Consider the following 22,193-nt stretch of genomic DNA (forward strand, 5'->3'; position numbering starts at 1 on the left):
GTTTATTTAAAGAAAAAATCCATTATCTAATCATTTCATGCATTTTCTGATGAAGTATCAGTGCCTATTGAACTTCACCGCCCGAATTTTCGAAAACACGCGCTTTGAGATCTCAGAGAGCTTACTCTGATTAAATGTTCTTCGTCAATCGTCGGGACCTTACTGGAATTCGAATCCAGGTCCAGAGATAGGAAACACTTTAAACCCTTCCTTCATTATACATGAACCAATTTGCTCAGATTTCTCTTATTTTATCCGGGACCATGGCAAGGTGATTGTCCGTACTTCTAAAATAACCACTGGCCTAGCACTTTTAATCTTATTAACGTTATTTCACCGAATATAATGATACGCCATTCTCAAGAGACAATGGCGGTATTTGGTCGACATATCAAACTGTATATCAATCACTTAACATTTTAATTATAGCCTGGACAACGCAGGGTTATGGTGAAGTCTAATTCTTTAGTTGCGCATGCTCACCATAATAGCATTCTGTCAATGTTTTCTTTAAGCAAAGGAAAGCGAAAAAATTAAGGATACTCACTCTAACCCTGGCCTCAGTAAGGTTCGTCCAAACAGCGATCTCTTCTCTCATCGACATGTCTGGGTACCGGTTCCTTTGGAAGGTGGCTTCCAGCTCCTGAAGTTGCTGGCTGGTAAAATGAGTCCTCTGTCGCCGTTGCCTTTTCTTTTTGGATGGATCATCTGTACTGCAATCCTCTGATTTGTCCTGCATCGATTTTTCTTTATCTGCTAAACACAAACACAGATATGCAACATACGCACATCACCACAACTCGATCAGAACCTGATTTGTTTCAAATGTGATAGAATGTGTTAAAGCGAGGTGGTGGAGACAAAGTGATCGAATGGCATCAAAATACAAGCAGTAAAAGGTCATTCTTTGCAGACCTGTGGAAGTGCCAGTGTTATTATCAAGATGGGATTGTTTAATGGTCAATATTTCACTTGCAATTGTTTAATTGCACGCGGATTGCTTCCCGGAAGAGAACATTCCGTTAAGGCTGTCCGCCTGGTGCTTGTTTACAAACGGCTAACGTTTGACAGTTCAGAGCAGAAAACGTGGCCGCCTTTCACTGTAGCACTCAACTTTTTCTGGCAAACCAACAGGGCAGCGCGGAAACCTGTTTCATTCTGTCACTCTTGTCAAAAAACTGCGCCAGATATTAACGTCTAATATTAACAGAGTACAATATGTTTCTACGATACAGCTTTTAGCGCGTAATTGTGAGCTTATCTCGCATTTGAGTGCAATGAGCAGAACCAGGATCAGTTGAATAGTTTCACGGAAGTCTAGCTTTCACTTCTAAGTTTAAATTTGCTAGTTGTTATTCATTTCACTTCGACATAAAGACAAAAAAAATCGCAGCGGCTGGCTGTATTCCAGAGATTTAGTATCACAGAAGGTCACAAGTTCACTTTCTCCCTCCTGGAGCACTGTACCAAACCTCAGGAACTCGGTGCAACCATTACCTGCTGCTTCCGTCTCCGAGGAGTCGCTAGCCGTGTTTTCTAGCCGCTCCCTGCTTTCAGCCGACCTCAGCAAAGGGAAACTCGAAGCAGCCATGTCGCAAGGAACCTGGGGTCTTCCGCTTTCAGCCAGTTGCTCCACATTCATTGCACCTTTAAAAACAGTTCACCGTTCTTTTACTATTTCATTGATCATTCCGTTTTTATTTAAATCCATACGATAGCAACCGTATGTTCAAGTCAAATACAGTGAAACACGATGCCTTTTTTAAAAAAGGCAGACTATGTGCTTCAGCCGCACATATGCAGGCTGTGTAGATTGCGTTCAGGAGGCAGAAGTTGGATTTGTTCACAGTGCAGAGAGCAGGAATGAGCCGCCTGGATAAGGTGGTGGAGCTGATATAGAACTCCTCCCCCCAGCCAGCAGATTCCTCCTAGTTTTCGCTCATGAGTCACCACCCACAAAACATCAAAATCGACTGAGCTAATGTGGGGAAAGCTCCCAGAGTCGGCTAAATTACCAAATTCACCTGAACCATGCCCGTTAAATAAGCTCAATTGTGAAGGGGCGGAAACGAGATTTCTTTCTAAAGTCAATAAAGCAACAGCTCGGCACTCATTGCAACTCGAAATCAAAGACTGTGCTGTAAAAGTGACCCCAAAATATTTCATAATTCTCGAAGCATTTTATTTTTTCATTTGTTGTGTGCCCGATTAATGCATAATGTGTACACAGTCAATGCATTATAAAAGATAACGAAATACAAACATTCCTAGAATTAAAATAATAAAATAATCTGGCAGTCAACGACCTTTCCTTATTCTGACTGTAAATTACTTCCGCAGTAAGAGAAAAGTTAAAAGAAATAATTCACGACGTGGCTGCTCCATTTTGTCATTCTAAAGTGGGGACCATTTCAGATCAGATAAAATGTACACAGGCAACATTTTGAATTTGTTTATTCTGCATTTTAAGATGTCTACTTTCTCTGTAAACCAATATCACACATGTGGCTCCATGGAAAAGTTAAAAAAGTAAAAGAAATAATTCACATTTAGGTTGAATGAGGATTTGTGCACATGACACATCGAATTGCGGCTCAATAAAAGAAATTATACAAAAGGCATGCAAAAAAAGTTACTTTTCTAATGAGAAAATTTGTTTGGCTTCCTCTACAAGGATAGTGATACATCGAAACCCAATTTCCTAGTGGTATACTTCGGGCTTGGATCGTGTTCTAGTTTTGCAGAGGGTCAGAGTAGTTAGATGGAAAGTAGCTCTAGCTGTGAAGCTGAATATTTTCGTAACATTCACACGTATAAGAAATTTATGCTCCTACAGTTTGGAGCCACATGTGTGATTTTGGTTTACAGAGAAAGCAGACAGCTTAAAAGGCAGAATAAAGAAACAAATTCAAAATGTTGCCTGTGTACATTTTAACTTATCTGAAGTGGTCCCCACTTTAGAATGACAAAATGGGGCAGCCACGTCGTGTGCAATGATTGACGTAGGTAGCTGTAATTAAAGCGAACAGTGACACTGGTAAAGATCTTTCAACGAGGAGCGAGTAGTTTGTCAAAGTTTTGAATGCATTACATTCGACATGTCCAGCACTGCTGCCATTAGTTCGAACATTACTCAGTATGGAATTAAGAAAAACTGACGAGGAGTTGGCATTGTATTGGATATTTAAAAGCCTAACTTGGATTCTCTGTGTTTTTCCTTGGCTTCGTAGGATTTCTTTTAAGAAAAGCTCTACAATCGAGCCGTGTCATAACCATGACCACGGACATTAATACTAGTGTTATGAATCACACTACTGAAAAATATTTAACTTTGACTTTAACTACTACTAAACGCAACTATTTCAAATTCTGTTTCCATTACGTAAAATTTAGTGATACAATTCCATAAAATTAACTCTTAGAAACATAGCTAATATTTATTACATCGGATTACAGTGTGGTCTGGCACGTTACTGATTGTTCTGGGATCAGTTAAATGTAAAGTTCTACTTGAGAGAAATCACCGTTCGCGAAATATTAAACTAAAACTAATTCTCTCTACATGAGAAATATCTGTTGAATATGTTATAATTGGTTAATAAATGTTTAATTTATTCGTGGTGACATCATAAAGGAGTGACTTCACGTGCGTTAAACACGTTTTATGTAATTGTATTGGTTTTGCACAAATAAAAAAATGTAAAATGCACGTTTTCATTATGATGTTGAGAACCTACAACTGAATATACGAATTAAGCCTAAAATATTCAGACTCTATAATTAGGGACACTGCTGTTCAAATAAAATGCAGTTTTCAGACTTTCTAAACGGTAAATTTGTGAAAATGTTTTAATGCTGGCTACAAAATTAAGATGACAGAAAATATCAAATTTGGAAATTAATTTAGATATTAGCATGGTGCCACCTTTTACATTGGATGTTAACCTGGCATGCCATCTCAGGTGGATTTAAAAATCTAGGTTCCAATTTGATGAAACTGGTGATTTTCCATGATGTCTTCTGAATATTATTAAAAATGTTAGACTGTAACTTAATGTATTGCTGTTTGTGGATCTTTTCTAAATAAGTAAGTCAGCTGCTGTATATCTACACAGTCCTATAGTGCCTTTGTCAGTTGTGAAACAATGAGGTAACATGAGGTTATGACAGGTGCCAGATAAACACAGCCCCATCATTCCTTATTATTTGATTTTACTAACATTTCAGTGTATTATGGGGGATGGAGGAGATTGGCATTTGTAAGCAAATAAAATTCAAGTTCAGAGACATTTTCACTGCACAAAAAATATTTATAGCTAAACCAAAAGTCAAATGGAAAAGTATGTAAGTCAAAAGACCCAGAACCAATAGAAAATATGTCTGGCAAAACAAAACTTGTAGCAGAGGGAGCTAAAGTAGACTAACAATCTTACAGAAGTAAAAACCAGGGATTGAAACTAACTAGAAAAATTACTTAAAATTTCATTTGTCACCATACAGAAAGAGAATAATTGATGGACTGTGAAGGTAGATTCATAAACAGAAATCAAAATGGCAAATTATTTCAGAATAAATAATATATACTTTTTAAAAATAGTAAATATAAATTGGTTGCTGTACCACCTAAAATGTTGATTGTATAATCTTGTACAAGTTATAATCACTGCACATAATATTTATTGCATGAATGTTTAATTGTTGAACATAGATATCTGCTTTATATTTGAATGAACTGAAAATATGTATTAAATCTTAATGTGGTCAATTTGATAAGTAATAGTGTGATATCTACACATGACATCAATATATATTAATGTCACAAATAGCACAAAATAAACTTCTGCGTACATACAACAGCTAAATCACCAGAATTAATAGAGCAGGTCAGCCATTATCATATATTTTATCAAATCATATATTTTATGACTGTTATACTTCATGATCCATATGGATTTCATAAAAGTATACTAAAAATTAAATTGCACTATTTAAAAAAATGCTTAATAATAAAGCGTTAAGTATTGACATGAATATGCCATAAAGCAGATTAATTCATCTTGTTTCAGGGATAGTAGGAACTGCAGATGCTGGAGAATCTGAGATAACAAGGAATAGAGCTGGATGAACACAGCAGGTGAAGCAACATCAGAGGAGCAGGAAAGCTGATGCTTTGGGCCTAGAAGGGTCTAGGCCCAAAACGTTAGCTTTCTTGCTCCTCTGATGCTGCTTGGCCTGCTGTGTTCATCCAGCTCTACATCTTGTTATCTCTTAATTAATCTTGTGATAGGGTAATGTTTATAAAAGACTGAAGAACATCATAAACCACTTGTATATCTTCCAAATATTACAATTAGTAATTTATTCATTTCTCCCCATTTATCAATGCAGCTATTTTCAAAAGAGATGCACATGGCACTTGTGACTCAATTTATCTCAAGAACAGAAAAAGTTAAGAAATAAAAAAGTTTTTAATGATTATCAAATATCAGTAACACAATTCCATCTTTCATTTAAAATTTACTTCAGAACATGATCCCTAAAATCTATAATGGACAAAATAGAAGTATTATGACATATAATGTCAGGAAAATGTATTCTTCTCACATTGTCAACATTCCATGGAAAAAAATTATTATAGAAATGAAAGACAAGGTTTAGTTCTCAACACCAAGAATATAGCAAATAATACAGTAAAAGGAATAACAGCTCGCAGACTCTTTATTTTATTTTATTCATCAAAGTACAAGGAAATATTACAATGGAAGTGCCTAAAGCATTTTCATATTGATAACTCATGTGGCATGCGTATCTAAAAAAACCCCTTAAAACATATATATCTATTATTAAGGCTAAGTGTTTTCAAAGTTTGACTCTGTTGATTGTGGGAAGATTATTAAGAAATATTGCATTAAGTTGTGTGATATTGCCAATAAGCAATTTGAATAATGTATATTACCCTTTGTAGCATTTCCCCACTCAGTTCAATCACTGCCAATCGATATATTTTTATTTTTATAGAATTATTCTTCCGAAACAGTTCCTGACAGGTTGTCTAATTATTATCAAATTATAAATAACATGTGCCTTTGTTGTGGAGTTGGAATGACATATTTCTTATTCAATTTTTGATTCTAGGTAGCTTTAAGGAAGAAATGATAAATGTGTGAGTTGATATATACATGAAGAAGAAAGCAATTGTATCATAACTGAGTAGGTTTCAGATCAATAGACAATAATCAAATTCCCAATGCGGTCAAATTCTAATAATTCTCCATAACATATCTTTCACTCTTCCCCTCAAAAACTTAACCAATTAAAGTGACAATGAGAAAGAATGGAAAATTACTGTATTTTAAACAATTATTTTGTTAACACAACAGCTGTAGTCATGTTTCTGTAAGTGACTGTGTTTAATGTAATTCTACAGGAAACAGGATGTATACAGTATGCATACTATCTCCCTAAATGGTGCACCTTCAATCATAAAGAGAATGAAAATCCATAAAAAAGGCTTAATATTTCTCCTCTAATGTTTTATCTTTTATCTTGATATTGACAGCACATGCTACAACATAGATTCAAAGAGAACAGTACTGCCCCAGAATCTCAACAAACTGATTTTTCTTCATATGTGCTGAGGCAGAGATGATGTTTTAATTAACATTTCCAGTCATACATCAGTAAAACACAACTAATGTTTAAGCAACAGAGGAGGCTATTAGTCTATGTGGGTTATTCACTACAAACCAATGCCATAGCATTACACTGTCCTCATAATTCTGTATCTTCCTGGCTTCAAACATGATCTAATTTTCCCTTTAAAAAAATGCAAGAGTCTCTGATTCAGCCATTTCTATGACAAAGCATTCCACATTTTAACTATCCTCTCTACAAAGCCATGTATCTTGACAGGCTTGTTCACTCTTGTTAAAAAAATACAAATCGACATTTGATAGTTGCATTATTGAAAATAGCAACTTGTAACTTTTAAAGGCAGATGCCTACTGTGTTTGTGTACTAAATTGTAAAAAGATATTGCAGAATTATAGGAAATGTACTCCCTAGTTAATTAAGAAGGAGTTCTTAAATGTACCATACTTCTTGAAATAAAAATAAGCAATATGAAGGAAAATTTTAGATAATAAACATTCCACAAACCTACATTAGTTATTATCCATTATACAATATCCATTGATGGCAAAGGAATGAGCTATCTAATGGAAGTAGGTCCGCCATTATCTGCCCAGGCTGTTGCATATGAGTAATAAATGTATTCTTGCCAATGCTACTGCAGCCCAGGACACATAAATTAATACTGTATTGATTGCGATTACTCCTAACTCCTTAATCAGAAGGTAATCATTTTTCGTCGTGCTGTCAAAACCATGATATTTTTTAAAAAAAACCCTCTATCAGGATCTAGTGTACTGATCAAGTCTTCACCTTCTTCATTCAAACAGACTGAGGCCAAGATCCCTTCTCATTCCAGCAAAGATCAGTTAGTTTTGCACTGACTAGCAGCTGGCTTTGGGGCTTTCCTGGCGTTTTTGGCTCAGTCCCATTTCAGATAGTACTTTTACTGACTGAACACGGTTTCAGTGATTTTGTCCCCTGAATATAAAACGCTGATGGCGTTTTACAAAGTATAATTCAATCAACGCTCGTGAGCTTCCACAAACTAAATTAAGAAAAACATTCTGAAGCATGGCTACAGCACATGAAAGACAAGCTGCAACATAACTGTTACAACCTTGCCGTTAAACTGTATCTAATTTCGTTCGTTGTTCTTACTTTTAGATATATTTTAGTATTTCCCATAAAACAGTTTCAAAGCCAGATGGGTTTTAATCTGTAATCTGTTTATCCCAGGTGCATGCCTGTAGCCCCGTGACTCTTCCCAACGTCTTATAATGCTCCAAGGAAACAGCAATACTTTTTTTAAAAATCAAGCTCGTTAAACAAAAAAGGTGCAAATCAACGTTTGACAACTGCATTATTGAAAATAGGTGGATTGTAATTTTGAAATGCAGTTGCACACTGTATTTGCAGACTAAATCGCAAAAATTATTGCAAAGTTATGGGACAGGCCTTCTTTAGTTAACTGAGAGAGGGTTCTTGAAGATGAGAAATAATTGCATCTAGATATACAAAGAACAATATTAAGGCGGTAGCTTTAATTTTCGGTGACCTTCAAGGGATGCATTATCCCAAATAAATTGTACATCTGTGCATCAGATTTCCATGCGGACCAAGCCTAGCAGTAAACTACACCGAATCAGACAGTCCTTGCAAAGAATTAGCAAATGGACAGTGCCTTCATTGTGTTATACTTCAGAATGCCCCGAATTACTTAGCTAAAAAGTTGATGCTGCATCAATCAGAATTATGCTGGGATCAACATTGTTCCAGACTGAAGCTGGACATATTATCAGATCATAAGCAGTTTAATTCGCCACTCATTTTAGGTAGGAAAGCCTTAACTAAAGGTACATTTTATCCTGTCAGTTACTGTCTCTACTTACATCAGCAAACACGTTGTCTACCATGAGAATGGATGTTAAATAACGTAACTAGAATATTGTCTAGTTTAAAAGGAGCAGGATGGAGACCTTCCGTGACTGAGAATTAATTGCACTACGACTGCTTTAATATTTTTTATTTAATGATATGGTATATCTGCCGAACTATATTCGGGAAACCTCATTCCCTGCTGCTACTATCCTTAACATCTTTTCACTGCACCCCCCCCACCCCCGCACCCCATCTTTGCCAATTACTTCTCGCACTTTCTTCCTTCCAAATTGTCATTAAAAAATTCGCCAATTGCATTTTCAACAGACCTTTAAACTGGCTACTGAAGCCTTTACGCATTTTCTTTAAATAATGTATCTTTGAATTTCTAAGGTGGGAGTTCAGCTTCCGAACAAGCGACCATCTGTATATCTCAGAAATGGAGCGTTCGAGGCTGCGTTTGTTGGGACGCCAAGGAGTGAAGAGAAGACTTCACAGACAATTGGGAAAGCCCAGAGATCGAAAGGGAATGAACTGGGAAGGTTATCTACATTAAAGGAGATATTCCCGTTCTCCATCACAATCCCTCCTCTTCCTAAAACAAATATCTCAGTGACCATACGATGTGTTCTGCACCCTGCGAACAGCAACAAGGAGCGCGATCCTGTAGTTTACGACGATATTTGACCCCTCGGCCTGGAAAACCAGGGAGTCAAATTAATCTAAATCCTTAAATGAGGGTTGAAACAGCGAAAAAACGTAAATGGGTAAATGATGCAGTAATTTTCTTGTTAGGTTCGCGGCGACATTGTTTTGCTGTTATTTCCTTCGACGTTGGAGTGATCCAGATAAATAGGAAAATGTGGTCCCCGCTCTCAATTACAAAAGCATGTCGTTCGTTGGCCTTGAAGGGATTTAGCGAGGCATTGACACTCGAGCATCAGAGCGGAAACAGAAGAATATGGTGGCACAATACAAGAGATGATCTGCCCAGAATTTCTTTAACAACATTCTGAATTTTTGTTTAAATCGTGTGCCGAAACGGTGGGTGGTGAAGAAGCGGCTATTTTCATATGTACGTTGCGACGTTTTGAGAAGTTAGAAGAAATCAAATAAAAGCATCAGCTGGTAGCCGTCCACCCACCCTACCCCTCCCGAGGCCAGCATATGCTTGCGTTGGACAAACACGTGAACCTTTGTTTAAGGCATTTCAGTTGTTTCAGTGCATCGTTTAATTAATATTTATTGTCGAGGCATTTTCGGCAATGATAGCCGTTACATAAATAAGCTACTTAGCAAGTAAAACAAAATCTTTTGAGACCGTTTCCATCCATCAGTTGGCACCAGCTTCAAAGTAGTAAGGACTGTATAAAAGATAAACATGAATACATTGAGATTGTCCAACCGACATATAAATTCGACAAATGGAATAATTCAGTTAGATGAAGATTAACGGCCTGGCATCCAATAAGAAGCCAGATTTCAACGAGAAATTTTACTTGCAGCAAAATTAATGGGACCGCTAATTAATATGAAGAAACACGATTGGCATTATTGATTGGTGCGTTTAACATGGAAATTTTATTTTGGAAATAACTCCTTTGAGATCTGCTTTCATCTAAAGAGGTCGCGCCTCGCTGAGGGCTTCTGCCTGTTTGTGTTTGTCCCTCCCTTGTCTCTGCTCGTGTAAAGCCTTCCTTAAATCCTAACTCGACCATGCTTTTGACCATCTGCTGTAACATTGCTGCATCTAATATAGATCAAATGATAATGTGGCTTAGTGTCAAACGTTGTTTGATAACGCTCCCGCCGAAACGAAAAGCTTCGGGGCGTTTGCATGTTAAGGGCACTGCACAAATACATGTTGTTGTTAGTATGGATTTAATTTCTGTGCATAAGTTACACAATGAGTTGCAGATACGTTTTAACCTTTAACTCGAGTATCTTACACTGGTAGATACCGATCTGTTTTCTTGGGCTCAGGTTTGTCAAATCAGGGCCATTTTCTGGTTTGTGGGGGAGGAGATGGAGACACAGATACACAGTTCATCATCTCCTCACAGTCTGGGGCCACCTGATCTGTCCCTTATGGGGAGCGCAAAAATTACAGTTATTTTAGCACTTAATGTAGGGAAAATGGAAATATCAAAGGTACGGTTTTACTTCATAGCCATCTCAAAATGCATAAATTTCGTCTGTTGTATTAAACAATCCAAAATCTTTCAGACGCTCTGGGTGAACGAGCGGTTTTCCGGTTTATGGAGACAAGTAATATTTATCCCTGCCTGACAGGAGAAGAAAAAGTCTCCAGAATTGAAGAAATGGCTGCAATTCGAAACATTTCTTGTTTGCGAAATTCTGTTTTGCTTTCTTTTCAAATGTCCCAATTTCAAATAAGTCCTAGTCGTTAGAAATTAATTTTATTTTTTTCCTAGCGAATAGCTACGTCTGGTTCATCTCAAGTCTTGATGAAATGTTAAAATCGTACTTTTTTTTCTTAAGGCATCAAGAGGTAAGCACATAAGGCTTCGGTGATTACCTTCAACAGGAATGGCACGGATTTTTTTCAAACGTCCTTGTACGCTTAGTTTTCAACATAACAGCCATGCTTCATATACTCAGTCAAAGTGGGAAACATTTTAGCAGAAGTGCTGCCGGTAGGAGTGCTGGCAGAAATGTATTATCATAATATCATGTCACAATTATTTTAAGGAAGAGAATGTGTAGCAAAACGGATGTTTGTTCAGCGATCTTGGCATTTTCATACGGGGTTTCTGGCTTCATTCAAGCAACGTTCAAACGGTCGAGCTCGTTATAACTGTACGGTTTGTTCGTGAGTTTCGAATTTCTGGAGTTTTGTACCGAGATATCAGGGAAAAGTTGTGTTCGGGTCTTCTTATACATTGTGTACGCCTTTCAAAGATGTAAGAAGTTGTCTTTTTAAAATGCACCTTGCATTCTTCTGTGAGTTTTAATTTCAGTAGGAAACAACCAGTTTACATGGAGGTCAATTGGTTTATTCCCTTAAAAATAACAAGCAGTTTCCTGTTCCAGGCATGGGGTCAATCTTAAAAAATCTTTCTCAGTATGCTATTTTCTTTAAATGCGGAAGACAGAGAAGGCTGGGTGGGGGATCTGATTGAGGATTACAGAGTTCTGGGGGGAATGGACAGGATGGATAGATCCTCCTTGCTGGAGGTGTCAATAGCCAAAGGACACAGTTTTAAGGAAAGTGACAGGAGGCTGAAAGGAGACGTGAGTGAAAAAAATCACCCAGAAAATCTTGGATATGTGGAACTGACTTCCTAGCGGAATAGTAGAAGTGAGAACCCTTGAGATAGTTAATAACCATTTAGGTGAACACCTGAAATGCCAGAGCATACAAGATTATGGGTCTAGTGCTGGACAATGAGATTCGATGATTGATGACACGGACAAGATGGGCCGAAGATGCTCCCAAACTGCTAATGGTAACTATTACTCTTTCTCTTGGTTCAAGCAGTGCTCTTAGATCCCAACAATCAGACCCACATCGACTGATCATCAAGTTTTGGAATGGTGCCTCTAATATTTGACAATTTCAGAAGAGATTTCATGTAGGAATTTATTAAGCTGTAGTTTACATTTGACTTTTGGTATCAAATCATTGAGCCAGTGCTACTTCTATTTTGATAAATGTCTAGTTGTTCTTTTATGCCTGTTTTTCTTTATGGAAGTTCATTGCTCAAAATTATTTTGAGAAGTTGACATGTGTGTGGTTTGCTTTGCCTAGGTACCTTGCTTGGAAATTGTGCTGATAAGATTTCAGAAAACCAACACTGCAAAATTTGAACTGGGGCACTGTTTGAGTGTTGTTTGGGGGCCAACATGGCACCTACACATTGTGTACACACTGCTCGGGTGTTTGCACTGGATCCATTCTCAATAAGGACAACCTCTGGTGCATCTCAAATGGCAGTCAGAAGTACTGAATGCAGAGCAAGCAGACAATATGCAATGTTGCTTTGATGCTCAGGATTCAATTTTGATGCTGTAAAGCTAATGCCCTCTAACTCTCACTCAGTTGAATGCTTATTCAACAGTAGGAAGTTCTCCAAATCTTCCCATGCTGTGTCCAACCACAACCATCACTACAGCAAAGGGTTGTCAGTGGTTTATTTTCTAGCTGCCTGTTAATGCCATTTGATTGATGCTTTCCATTCTTTCTTAAATCCACAGGGTGTTGTATGGCGGGTTCTCAGGGAAATATCATTGCGTTCAAGTTTTTATCATTAACCAGCTGCTCACAGACATAGGTGTCATAAATGTAGACATTTCCCTAATAGCACAGCACAATTTGGAGGTGAACAGAGGCCGCACAGAGCTGGAGGAGTAGAATGTCTCTTAACAAGAGCCAATAATCAAGTTCAGGGAGAACTTTTCTGATATGAACTTCAGTGAGAAATGATCTTCACAAATGGCCCCTCTAATTTCCCTTTATCGTACACAGTCTATTCATTTGAATGCCGGGGGCCCTTTAATTTTTTTAGCACCACGTGTGCTAGTATAAGCAGAACAACAATGGGCATTGTACATGATAACTTATGGGATGCTGCATGGCCATGCATTCATGTAGCTGGCAGGAAACATTGGTCCTCACTGACATTTAGCATATTCTGCAACCAGAACTGCAACCACAGAGCAGGACAAGGATTGCACTACCAATGACTGTGAAGGTAATTGCAGTGACTAAATCTATTGCTTACGGCTCTGTTCAGGCTGGAATTGAAGACATTTGCAATATGACATCCATGCTTGCATCAGGGAGATCATTGACATGCTCTATTCATTGAAGTCCAATGAGATCTTGTTTTCATTTGCCAGAGTAAAGCCAGTGGTATAAACACACAACTTCACAATGATTGCAGGCATCTCTGTGGTTCAGGGTGCAGTACCTGTGAGCATATCACTTTGAAAACACTGCATGTCAATCTGCTATGTTCCAGAACAGTTTGCCAACTCCCATCATCCAGTTGGTGCACAAAGATTAGTAGACAATCATGGATCAATGCCTTGCATCCAGTCAGTAGCCATGATGACTCTATTCCACAGCAATCCACTGTGCCACCTTATTTGAGCTATTATGCAAACCATGCCTTTTGTGTGACAATATCCTCCAATTGCATAGCTCATAACTCTGGTACACAAACATATCCACAGCATGCAAACAACCAACTCTATGCTAGCATATAAAATGTTATCAACCAGACCACTAATGTAAGAACGGTATGATTTTACTTTAGTGTTTTTAAAAACTGAAATAAGAAAGGTTTAAAAAATCAGTGTTTGAAATGGTGGCTCTTTGAAAGCACTTACTCTGCCAAATATGCCAAACATCATGTAAACAACTGAACAAATAGTAATTAAAATTTAAGTTGCAGCTGATTTGGAGCTGAAAGGGTGCACAGATGTAGATTTTTGGTGGAAACAAGAAGTTGATTGGTCTATGGACAAGTGACCAGTTATCAATGACAGAGACGGAAGTTGCTGGAAAAGCTCATTAGGTCTGGCAGCATCTGTGAAGAAAAAATCAGAGTTAATGTTTCAGGTCCGGTGACCCTTCCTCAGAACTGATGGCAGCAAGGAAAATATTGGTTTATTTGTAGAAGATAGGGAGGGGGAAGGGATTTTCCCAGCTACTTTCAATTCAAGGATAGGGGTTTTCTTAGCTACTATCAGGTCTGAAGAAAGGTCACCTGACCTAATATGTTAACTCTGACTTTATCTTCACAGATGCTGCTAGACCAGCTGAGATTTTCCAGTGACTTCTGTTTTTGTTCGTGATTTACAGCATCCACAGTTCTTTCGGTTTTATCAATGACAGAGACTTTTTTTGCCAAACAATAACTGTTGAGTGGTTCTCAAATAATTGAACAGTTCAGAACTAGGGAAAAAGATGAAACAGAGAGAGAGGGAGGGAGAAGTGTTCAGTTCTTCCCCAGTCTGTGAGTGATCTTTCTGTTGTCTGCTGTCAAGCTAACTTTAAAACAAGAAAAAAAATCACTTCTACAGCAGATGTTGTACACTGTGACTTTTAACTGATAAGCCAGGGATATTTGCTAAGTGAGCCAACCACTTTGTATCTCTTACCAACCAGTAGAAACATCCAGAGAAAGATGAGTGAAGGAATGGGCAAGCCAGAAGAAGCACAATAAGGGTCAATCTAGCAACCAAACTTGGGAACAAAAGCTATTGTCTTCTTGACTGCTTTACCCTCTGCCAAATAGCATATTTTCCCTGTCTGTCTGTCTGTGTGTGTGCATGTATATGTGGCTGTGTTAGGGAGAGATTGTATGGGGATTAGAGGTTTAATAAGTAGTGTCATATGCCAACAGTTTATAACTTCTTATTTGTCGCTAGAGTCTAATTACTTGTAATAAGTAGTCATTCTTGTTTAGTACAGAAACACAGTCTGCATTTTCTATCAACCTGGGTCTGAAAGTCAGATAAATTGTGAAACTTTGTGTACATTATAAAATCTTTAACTTTCTGAGGACTCTGGGGATAATGGGTCTCAAGTTCCAGCACACTATCCCAGTGAGCCATGATGCTAGCATGCAGAACATAGCTCCTGCCACCTGAACTATTTTGGAGGAGCCCTGCAGTAATTTGTAGAGCAGGGTTAAAGAATCGTTTTGATTTGCTGCATGGTATATTTGTACTAGCCCATTTGGGTCCTTCTGAAAGCTGCTACATAAAATTTATCCAAATTCACGAGTAGCAGTTCATAAATGTGATCTTGCTCCATATCTTGCCACAGGCAACTCTTGCCATATGTGTCACGATGTGCAGATCCTGCTTCCATGCTATTCTTTAAATAATGCACAATGTCAGTCTGATCTGGTGGTTTTGAGTGTTAAATTTAATGAGAGTATTTATTGACATTACTATTGTCATCTTGACGTATTTCCAGTGTATGACTAGTTTTAACTTTGTGGGATCTGAGAAGACAAAGTTACAAGAAAAAGGCAGAGTTCTGAGGGGCTTAGGCAGGACAGATAGAGTAGATAGATATCCCTTTACCAAAATGTTAAAGGCAGAAAGGCACCTGCCATTTAAATGCAGTGGCCTCAAGAGCAGGTGAACAGCTGGGGATTCTGTACAGTAAGTCAGTTCATGGCTCTCCACTGCCAGTCCAATGTCTACAAGATGCAAGTCGGGAGTGCAATCTACTTGCTTGGATGAATGCAACTCCTACAACACAGAAGATGCTGTGTGCGGTCTAGGACAAAGCAGTCTGTTTGTTTGCCACCCCATCTGCTATCTTAAACATTTACTTCCTCCACCGCCATGGGACCAGTGTGTACCATATAGAAGACGCACTACTACGGTTTTCCAAGTCTAGTTTGACAGCTCCCTCCAAATCCATGATCTCTGGAAGGACAAGGGCAGAAGGCTGATGTTAGCACCGCTAGTTGCAAGATTCTCTCCAAGCCACACATTATCCTGACTTGGGAGTAGTATGCCATTCCTTCAGTGTCATTGGGTCAAAATCCTGGAGCTCCCTCCCTGACAGCACGGTGGCTATACCCACCCCATGTGGGCTGCAGTAGTTTCAGGTGGCGGTTCACCACCACCTTCTCCAGGGCAATTATAAATGGACATAGATTGCTGCCTAACCGACAAGACTTATCCTGTCAGAAAATACAAAGCAAGTTAATCTTGGAGGGGACAGGATGGCGTGTAAGGTGGGACCTGCACTCCTATGCCATCTGCAACATGAAAAGAGTGGGGCAGAGTTGAGGTGAAAATAAAGATCAGGTGCAAGGATAGCATGATCATCCATAGTTTCAGGCCCACCACTGGCCACTGGAATCAACATCTGAATAATAGCCAGCACCATCACCTTCGTGGGGAAAAGGGTATTCAGTTGTGCCTGTCCCTTACCTTTCATTAAACTTCTTGGCTTCTGTTGTGCACCATTGTGTCCTGCAACACAAGGACATGTGGCAATGAGTGTTATACAAACTATCTGGTTGATGTGGCTGTCATAGATGGGTTGCTGACAGTGTGTGCAAGTTGTGAAGTGTAGGTATTTGTCTTTCATCAGTGATAACAAGGTGTGGAGCTGGATGAACACAGCAGTCCAAGCAGCATCAGAGGAGCTGGAAAGCCGACCTTTCACATCTAGACCCTTCTTCAGACCCTTCTTTTTCTGAAGAAGGGTTTAGACCTGAAACATTAGCTTTCCTGCTCCTCTGATGCTGCTTGACCTGCTGTGTTCATCCAGCTTCACACCTTATTGTCTCAGATTCTCCAGTATCTGCAGTTCCTGCTATCTCTGCCTTTCATCAGTTCTGTCTGTCTGAGAGCGTAGAGAATCAGATGAATATCTAAAATGAGTCCTGATTGATAGAAATTATTGGTAACAAGTGACGTAGATATGGTGAATTGAGCATTGTCCATGATTGTTGGTCGGATATGGCATTTGAAGGTTCACTGACCTTAGCCACTCTTATGAGGCAATTAAACTTCTTGCAACACTGTCTTTGATATTTGAGCAATGGCAATGACTTTAATGGCTAACTGGTCTTTCTGAGACATGTCTGCAGGCTTTCTGTGCTCATAGGACAAGTTCTTTCATTTGTACTTCCTTCAGTACAGGATCTGAAAGCCTTGGAGCCTGCTTTTCCCCACGTTGTGTCTATTCAATGATACTTGGTTAAATTCACTTCCTGCACGACTGTCAGCATCTGCTATATGCACAATACACCTTGCCTTTAAGAAACGGAGGCTGTTTTTAACTGGTCAGACTCATTCATGATTGTGGCCCACTGATCAATTGTCCAGCCAATCAATAAAATAGTTAACACTGAAAGCATTTTTAGACAACAGACAACATGGAATTGCATGTATTACAGTCATTTGGTGGGGTTAATTACACATCACAATCTTCACGTGTTTTCAGAATTATTAAACTGAACAGACTATCCCCGTGACATGATATTGACTGCAATGGGTTTCAAGGGAAACAAGGCATCACTGTTTGGTTAAATCCGTTATCTATGTGGTCAGGATTCAACTGCTGCCCTGTAACAAAGAGATCATTGCTCAGTAAAACTCTGCAGTTTGAAGTTCTAATTGGAGGTGCTATAAGGACATTGGCTTGAAAAAACTGTGCCATTAGGCCATAAATTTATCACATAAATTTGATGTCAAATGCATGTGATGACTGATGCAAATTTGACATTAAATTAGTAGAATATCAGGGACAGAAAGCGAGAGACAGAGTGATGAGACGTGAAAAAATAAACCTAATTGTAACCTAGCACTAATCCAGTTTGTTAATTTTTAACATTTAAGTAGCAGTCAACACAAATACAAAGTGATTTCTTAATTGGACACGATATGTTCTTTTGCAACATAGAACATTAACAACCTGAGGAAATGAGTCACCAAATGTGCTCCATTAACTTCAGTGTCGACCTTAACAGCTTTACCGAAAATGTGTCCTATAAATTACAGAAAAAAAATACATTGTTTTCACTACAGTTTCATCACTGGGCAAAATAAATAATAATTCTGACACTTGAAAAGGCACAGATTGCATTGCGTGTCTCATTGAGTTAATACTGTATCTCCCCATCTGTTTCTCTATACTAGTGCAAGATTGACATTCAGAAAGAATGTGGACAGAATCTTATAGTGGGTTGTGGTGAGATTTGTTGCAGAATTAGATGAGATGTCTAGCAAGGCCCATCTCAATGTCAAAAGAATATTACTCCAATTTTAGTTATTTTAGTCAGTTGATTCAAATGTATTATTACACATCTCTGAGACAGATATGATGCAACTCTTGCCATTGTATTTCAGAAGTGGGAACACTGCAACTACAACGCATGATCCTCTTTGTTCCATCTTTTATGATTTTCATAAATGGTGCGTAGCGAGTTTCTTGCTAGGCAGTGACAGGTTGCCAATTAAGGGGGATTACAACTTGTTAAACACCTCATTGATGGCCTAACGCACCTCATTAACAATCAGCTTTCTAACATTGCAAACTTAGCAAACAAGCTAGACAACTCAACATGGCAGCCAGAGTAACTGATCGATGCAGCTTGCTCAGAATGACCGCCATGTTGTGTATGAACAAAGTGCAGCTCAGGGAATGACCCATGGGCACTCTTCAGGCACTCTTCATCCATGGACATTGACATCTGGCATGGGCCAACCCCTAACAGCTACCATGGCATTTGTCCTGTACACATCCAGGCCATCTAGTAAGCACAGAATCTGAATGCAGGACACATCGGCAGCTGTACATTCATTCAACTAAATTGCCAATGTCAGAAACTGGTGGGGGCTAATCCTCAATCCAGTTGAGGGGGCGGGGGAGCAGGTATAGCCTGTCTTTCAGGGGTTCATGCACCATCAGTCATGGGTAGAGTCTGCACACAGTCCAGGGTCTTGGCCACAGTCAGTCATCTGCTTGTCGTGTTCACAGTCAGGGTATTCATTCCAGTACAGTCTGGGGAGTGGGCAGCTGTCAGTCTTGTATGGCCATGTCAGTTGGAGGAATGTGAGGCTAGGTGGGGAACTGTAAACTCAGCTGTTAGGAGTCTGGTTAGTTTCTGTCTAGAGGCTGTTTGGAGAAATCAATCAAAGAGAGGCATGGGACGTAGAGAGGCATGGGAGCGGGAGTTGAAATACAACGCATCATCCTCCGACACTTCCGCCATCTACAATCCAACCGAACCACCAAAGACATTTTTCCCTGGCCACCCTTGTCTGCCTTCCCGAGGGACCACTTTCTCTGCCACTCCCTTGTCCGCTCCATGCTCCCCTCCCACCCCACCACACTCGGCACTTTCCCCTGAAACTGCAGGAAGTGCTACACTTGCTCCCACACCTTCTCCCTCACCCCCATCCCTGGCCCCAAGATGACTTTCCACATCAAGCAGGTGTTCACCTGCACATCTGCCAATGTGGTATGCTGCATCCACTATACCTTGTGTGGCTTTCTCTACACTGGGGAAACCAAGCTTGGGGACCGCTTTGCAGAACACCTATGCTTGGTCCGCAGTAAACAATTGCACCTCCCAGTCGCAAACCATGTCAACTCCCCCTCCCATTCCTTAGACGATATGTCCATCCTGTGCCTCCTGCAGTGCCACGACGATGCCATCCGAAGGTTGCAGGAACAGAAACTCATATTCTGCTTGGGAACACTGCAGCCCAATGGTATCAATGTGGATTTCACAAGCTTCAAAATCTCCCCTCCCCCACTGCATCCCAAAACCAGCCCAGCTTGTCCCCGCCTCCCTAGCCTGTTCTTCCTCTTACCTATCCCCTCCTCCCATCTCAAGCCGCACCTTCATTTCCTACCTACTAACCTCATCCCGCCCCCTTGACCTGTCCGTCCTCTCCAGAGTGACCTATCTCCTCCCTACCTCCCCACCCATACTCTCCTCTTCACCTATCTTCTCCTCTATCCATCTTCAGTCCGCCTCCCCCTCCCTCCCTCTTTATTTCAGAATCCTCTCCCCATCCCCCTTTTCTGATGAAGGGTCTAGGCCCGAAGCGCCAGCTTTTGTGCTCTAAGATGCTGCTTGGCCGGTTGTGTTCATCCAGCCCCACACTTTGTTATGTAGGTCGGCTAAGAAGTGAAAGAAAAAGTTCGGCTAATGACTGATGTGTTAACATTTTTGATAATTGGAATAGTTGAACTTAAACAGTCCCAAAAAGCAAAAAGAAGTCGAAGCATTTTAGCTGTACTCATCAGATGCAAGAAATAGATTTGAAGAAAAAGGATTGCAATTTATATGACAGGGGAAGAGTGTGATTATTGGTTGGGCCATCATTGACTTGGAACTGCAACAAGCGAAGCTCATTGTGAATCTTAGATCTCAGAACAGCTACACAGACTGGGTTAGGTCATTTTTGGTTATCCTTGCTGACTGTTCAAAAAGCAAACCTACAAGATGCTCAGGGTAGATTATATATAGATTTTTACTGGGTTTATTATTGCATTATAGCAGTTACTAACAAAGTCTATGACATTAACATTTTTCAGTAGTTCCCAGTCAGTATTGCTTTTGGTATTCTTGGACAAGGGACAATAAAAATAAGGAATGGTTTCTGATCACTAACTCGATCAGAACTGCCAGATTAGGATATCATCAGACCCAGTTAATTTACGGCCAACATCAAATTGTTTGCTCATTGTTCTGAGCTCAGATGTAGACATAAGAATTGCCACTTCAGTGAGGTACTGATGCTAACACCCATGTGACTAACCAAAATATAAGCTATGCTTCTTGTAGCAATGTATAGAACAAGAATGTCTCCCCTCATCAACAGGCCAAAAATATTAGTTCTACAGCTATTGTTTTATTGCTAAAACAAGCTAGATTCTTTTGTTTTTGTGGTGAACTTTAAACTTTGTGAAAAGAAAGAATGTCAGGAGTGGGTCATGAAACACCCTTTATTTCTGACACAGCACTAGGTACTGTCGGGTTATTTGTAATGTAGTATAGCAAGGTTTCCTAAAATATGTCACATTGTTGCTAATCAATGATATGACTTTGCCTCCAACATGGTATTTTTACCTGATGCAGCAATATTGATGTTATGATGTCCAGTGAATTTGGATTCAGTGCCACAAGTGTGACAGGACCTAAGATCTTAAAACTTGGAACATGCTTACATGAAAGGTTTGATGAAGGATTCATTTGTGCATGTTTTTTTTCATCATTGTCTTTTGTACTCCTCAAATGTGATGTGATGTGATACTCAAACCACACTTCAATTGGCATTAACACTTATGAAAAGGTGTTGGGGGTTTTGGGCAGGGTTGAGGACACAGGACTTGGGCTACATCAGGGTTCAGTAATGGAGGCCTGGGACTCCATGGAGTATGCTGTACTTGGATTGGGGGCTGGGACACAGACTAGGAGCAGTACTAAAGCCTGTGACTTTTATCCCTGGAGGAGGGGATAGTGGAGCTGGCAGTGAATGAGTAGAATTGGTTCATTTGTCAAGGCAAGACAAGAGGAAAGCGCTGGGATGGCGTGATTGCAAGGGATATTCTTTACAGCTGAACAAACTAATGTAAAGAGGCCTGTGCGGGAGATGTGAGATGATGTCTGGTATATTAAGAAGGAGACATTGATGGTTTGTAATTTTGTGGGCACTATTGCATTGGAATTTAAAGAGAAACGAAATATTGAAATCTGTAAAGCAAATTGCAAACAAAGAATAACATGTCCTAAGATTGCACTGTGATCAGAGATTGTGTTTCCGTGTACACACCTCAAAGGTGGAGGATGGACTTCACCTTGATTATTTTTGTATCCTGTACATTTGTGCAACATTTAATGCTGCCACCAAAAGCCTAAGGGTTCAAAGCTAGCCCCTGAGGAGGAACAGAATGCACCAGAGGATGCAGAGTTAGGTCAATGTTCTGCTCCCAGCACCAGCACAGATACACACAGCTCAAGTGGGAATCACACCTCGGAAGGAAAGGAACCATAAACCAGTAAAAGCATATCACAATTGCGTGTGTGGCTGCTAGAAACTGAGATAGTGCAGGAAGGGCGCCAGATACAGTTGGAAACTGGACTCTGGAGTTGTCTGTACATTCAAAGTGAAGTGCATAGAGATGTGATGTCAATACGTGAGAGAGTGTGGGTCCTGGCATGAAC

The 22,193-nt window shown here is 39.6% G+C and overlaps 1 protein-coding gene across 7 annotated transcripts in view; it reads right to left on the reverse strand.

The window, feature by feature from the left end:
* The window catches only part of pitx1 (paired-like homeodomain 1), a 45,032-nt gene that overhangs the window by 2,730 nt on the left and 20,109 nt on the right, over nucleotides 1-22,193 (reverse strand). For 5 of the 7 annotated variants that reach the window (XM_048543466.2, XM_048543467.2, XM_048543468.2 and 2 more), the window contains 2 exons: nucleotides 1,498-1,647; nucleotides 548-756 (listed from right to left, as the gene is read on the reverse strand). In XM_048543466.2, the coding sequence (XP_048399423.1) occupies nucleotides 548-756; nucleotides 1,498-1,647 (359 nt within the window). Of the gene's footprint in view, nucleotides 1-547; nucleotides 757-1,497; nucleotides 1,660-22,193 lie in introns of those variants that run through there. The other 2 variants (XM_048543465.2, XM_059650524.1) reach the window with 2 other exon arrangements.

The sequence above is a fragment of the Stegostoma tigrinum genome, chromosome 13 (genome assembly GCF_030684315.1).
Source record: "Stegostoma tigrinum isolate sSteTig4 chromosome 13, sSteTig4.hap1, whole genome shotgun sequence".
In the NCBI taxonomy this organism is placed as follows: Eukaryota; Metazoa; Chordata; class Chondrichthyes; order Orectolobiformes; family Stegostomatidae; genus Stegostoma; species Stegostoma tigrinum.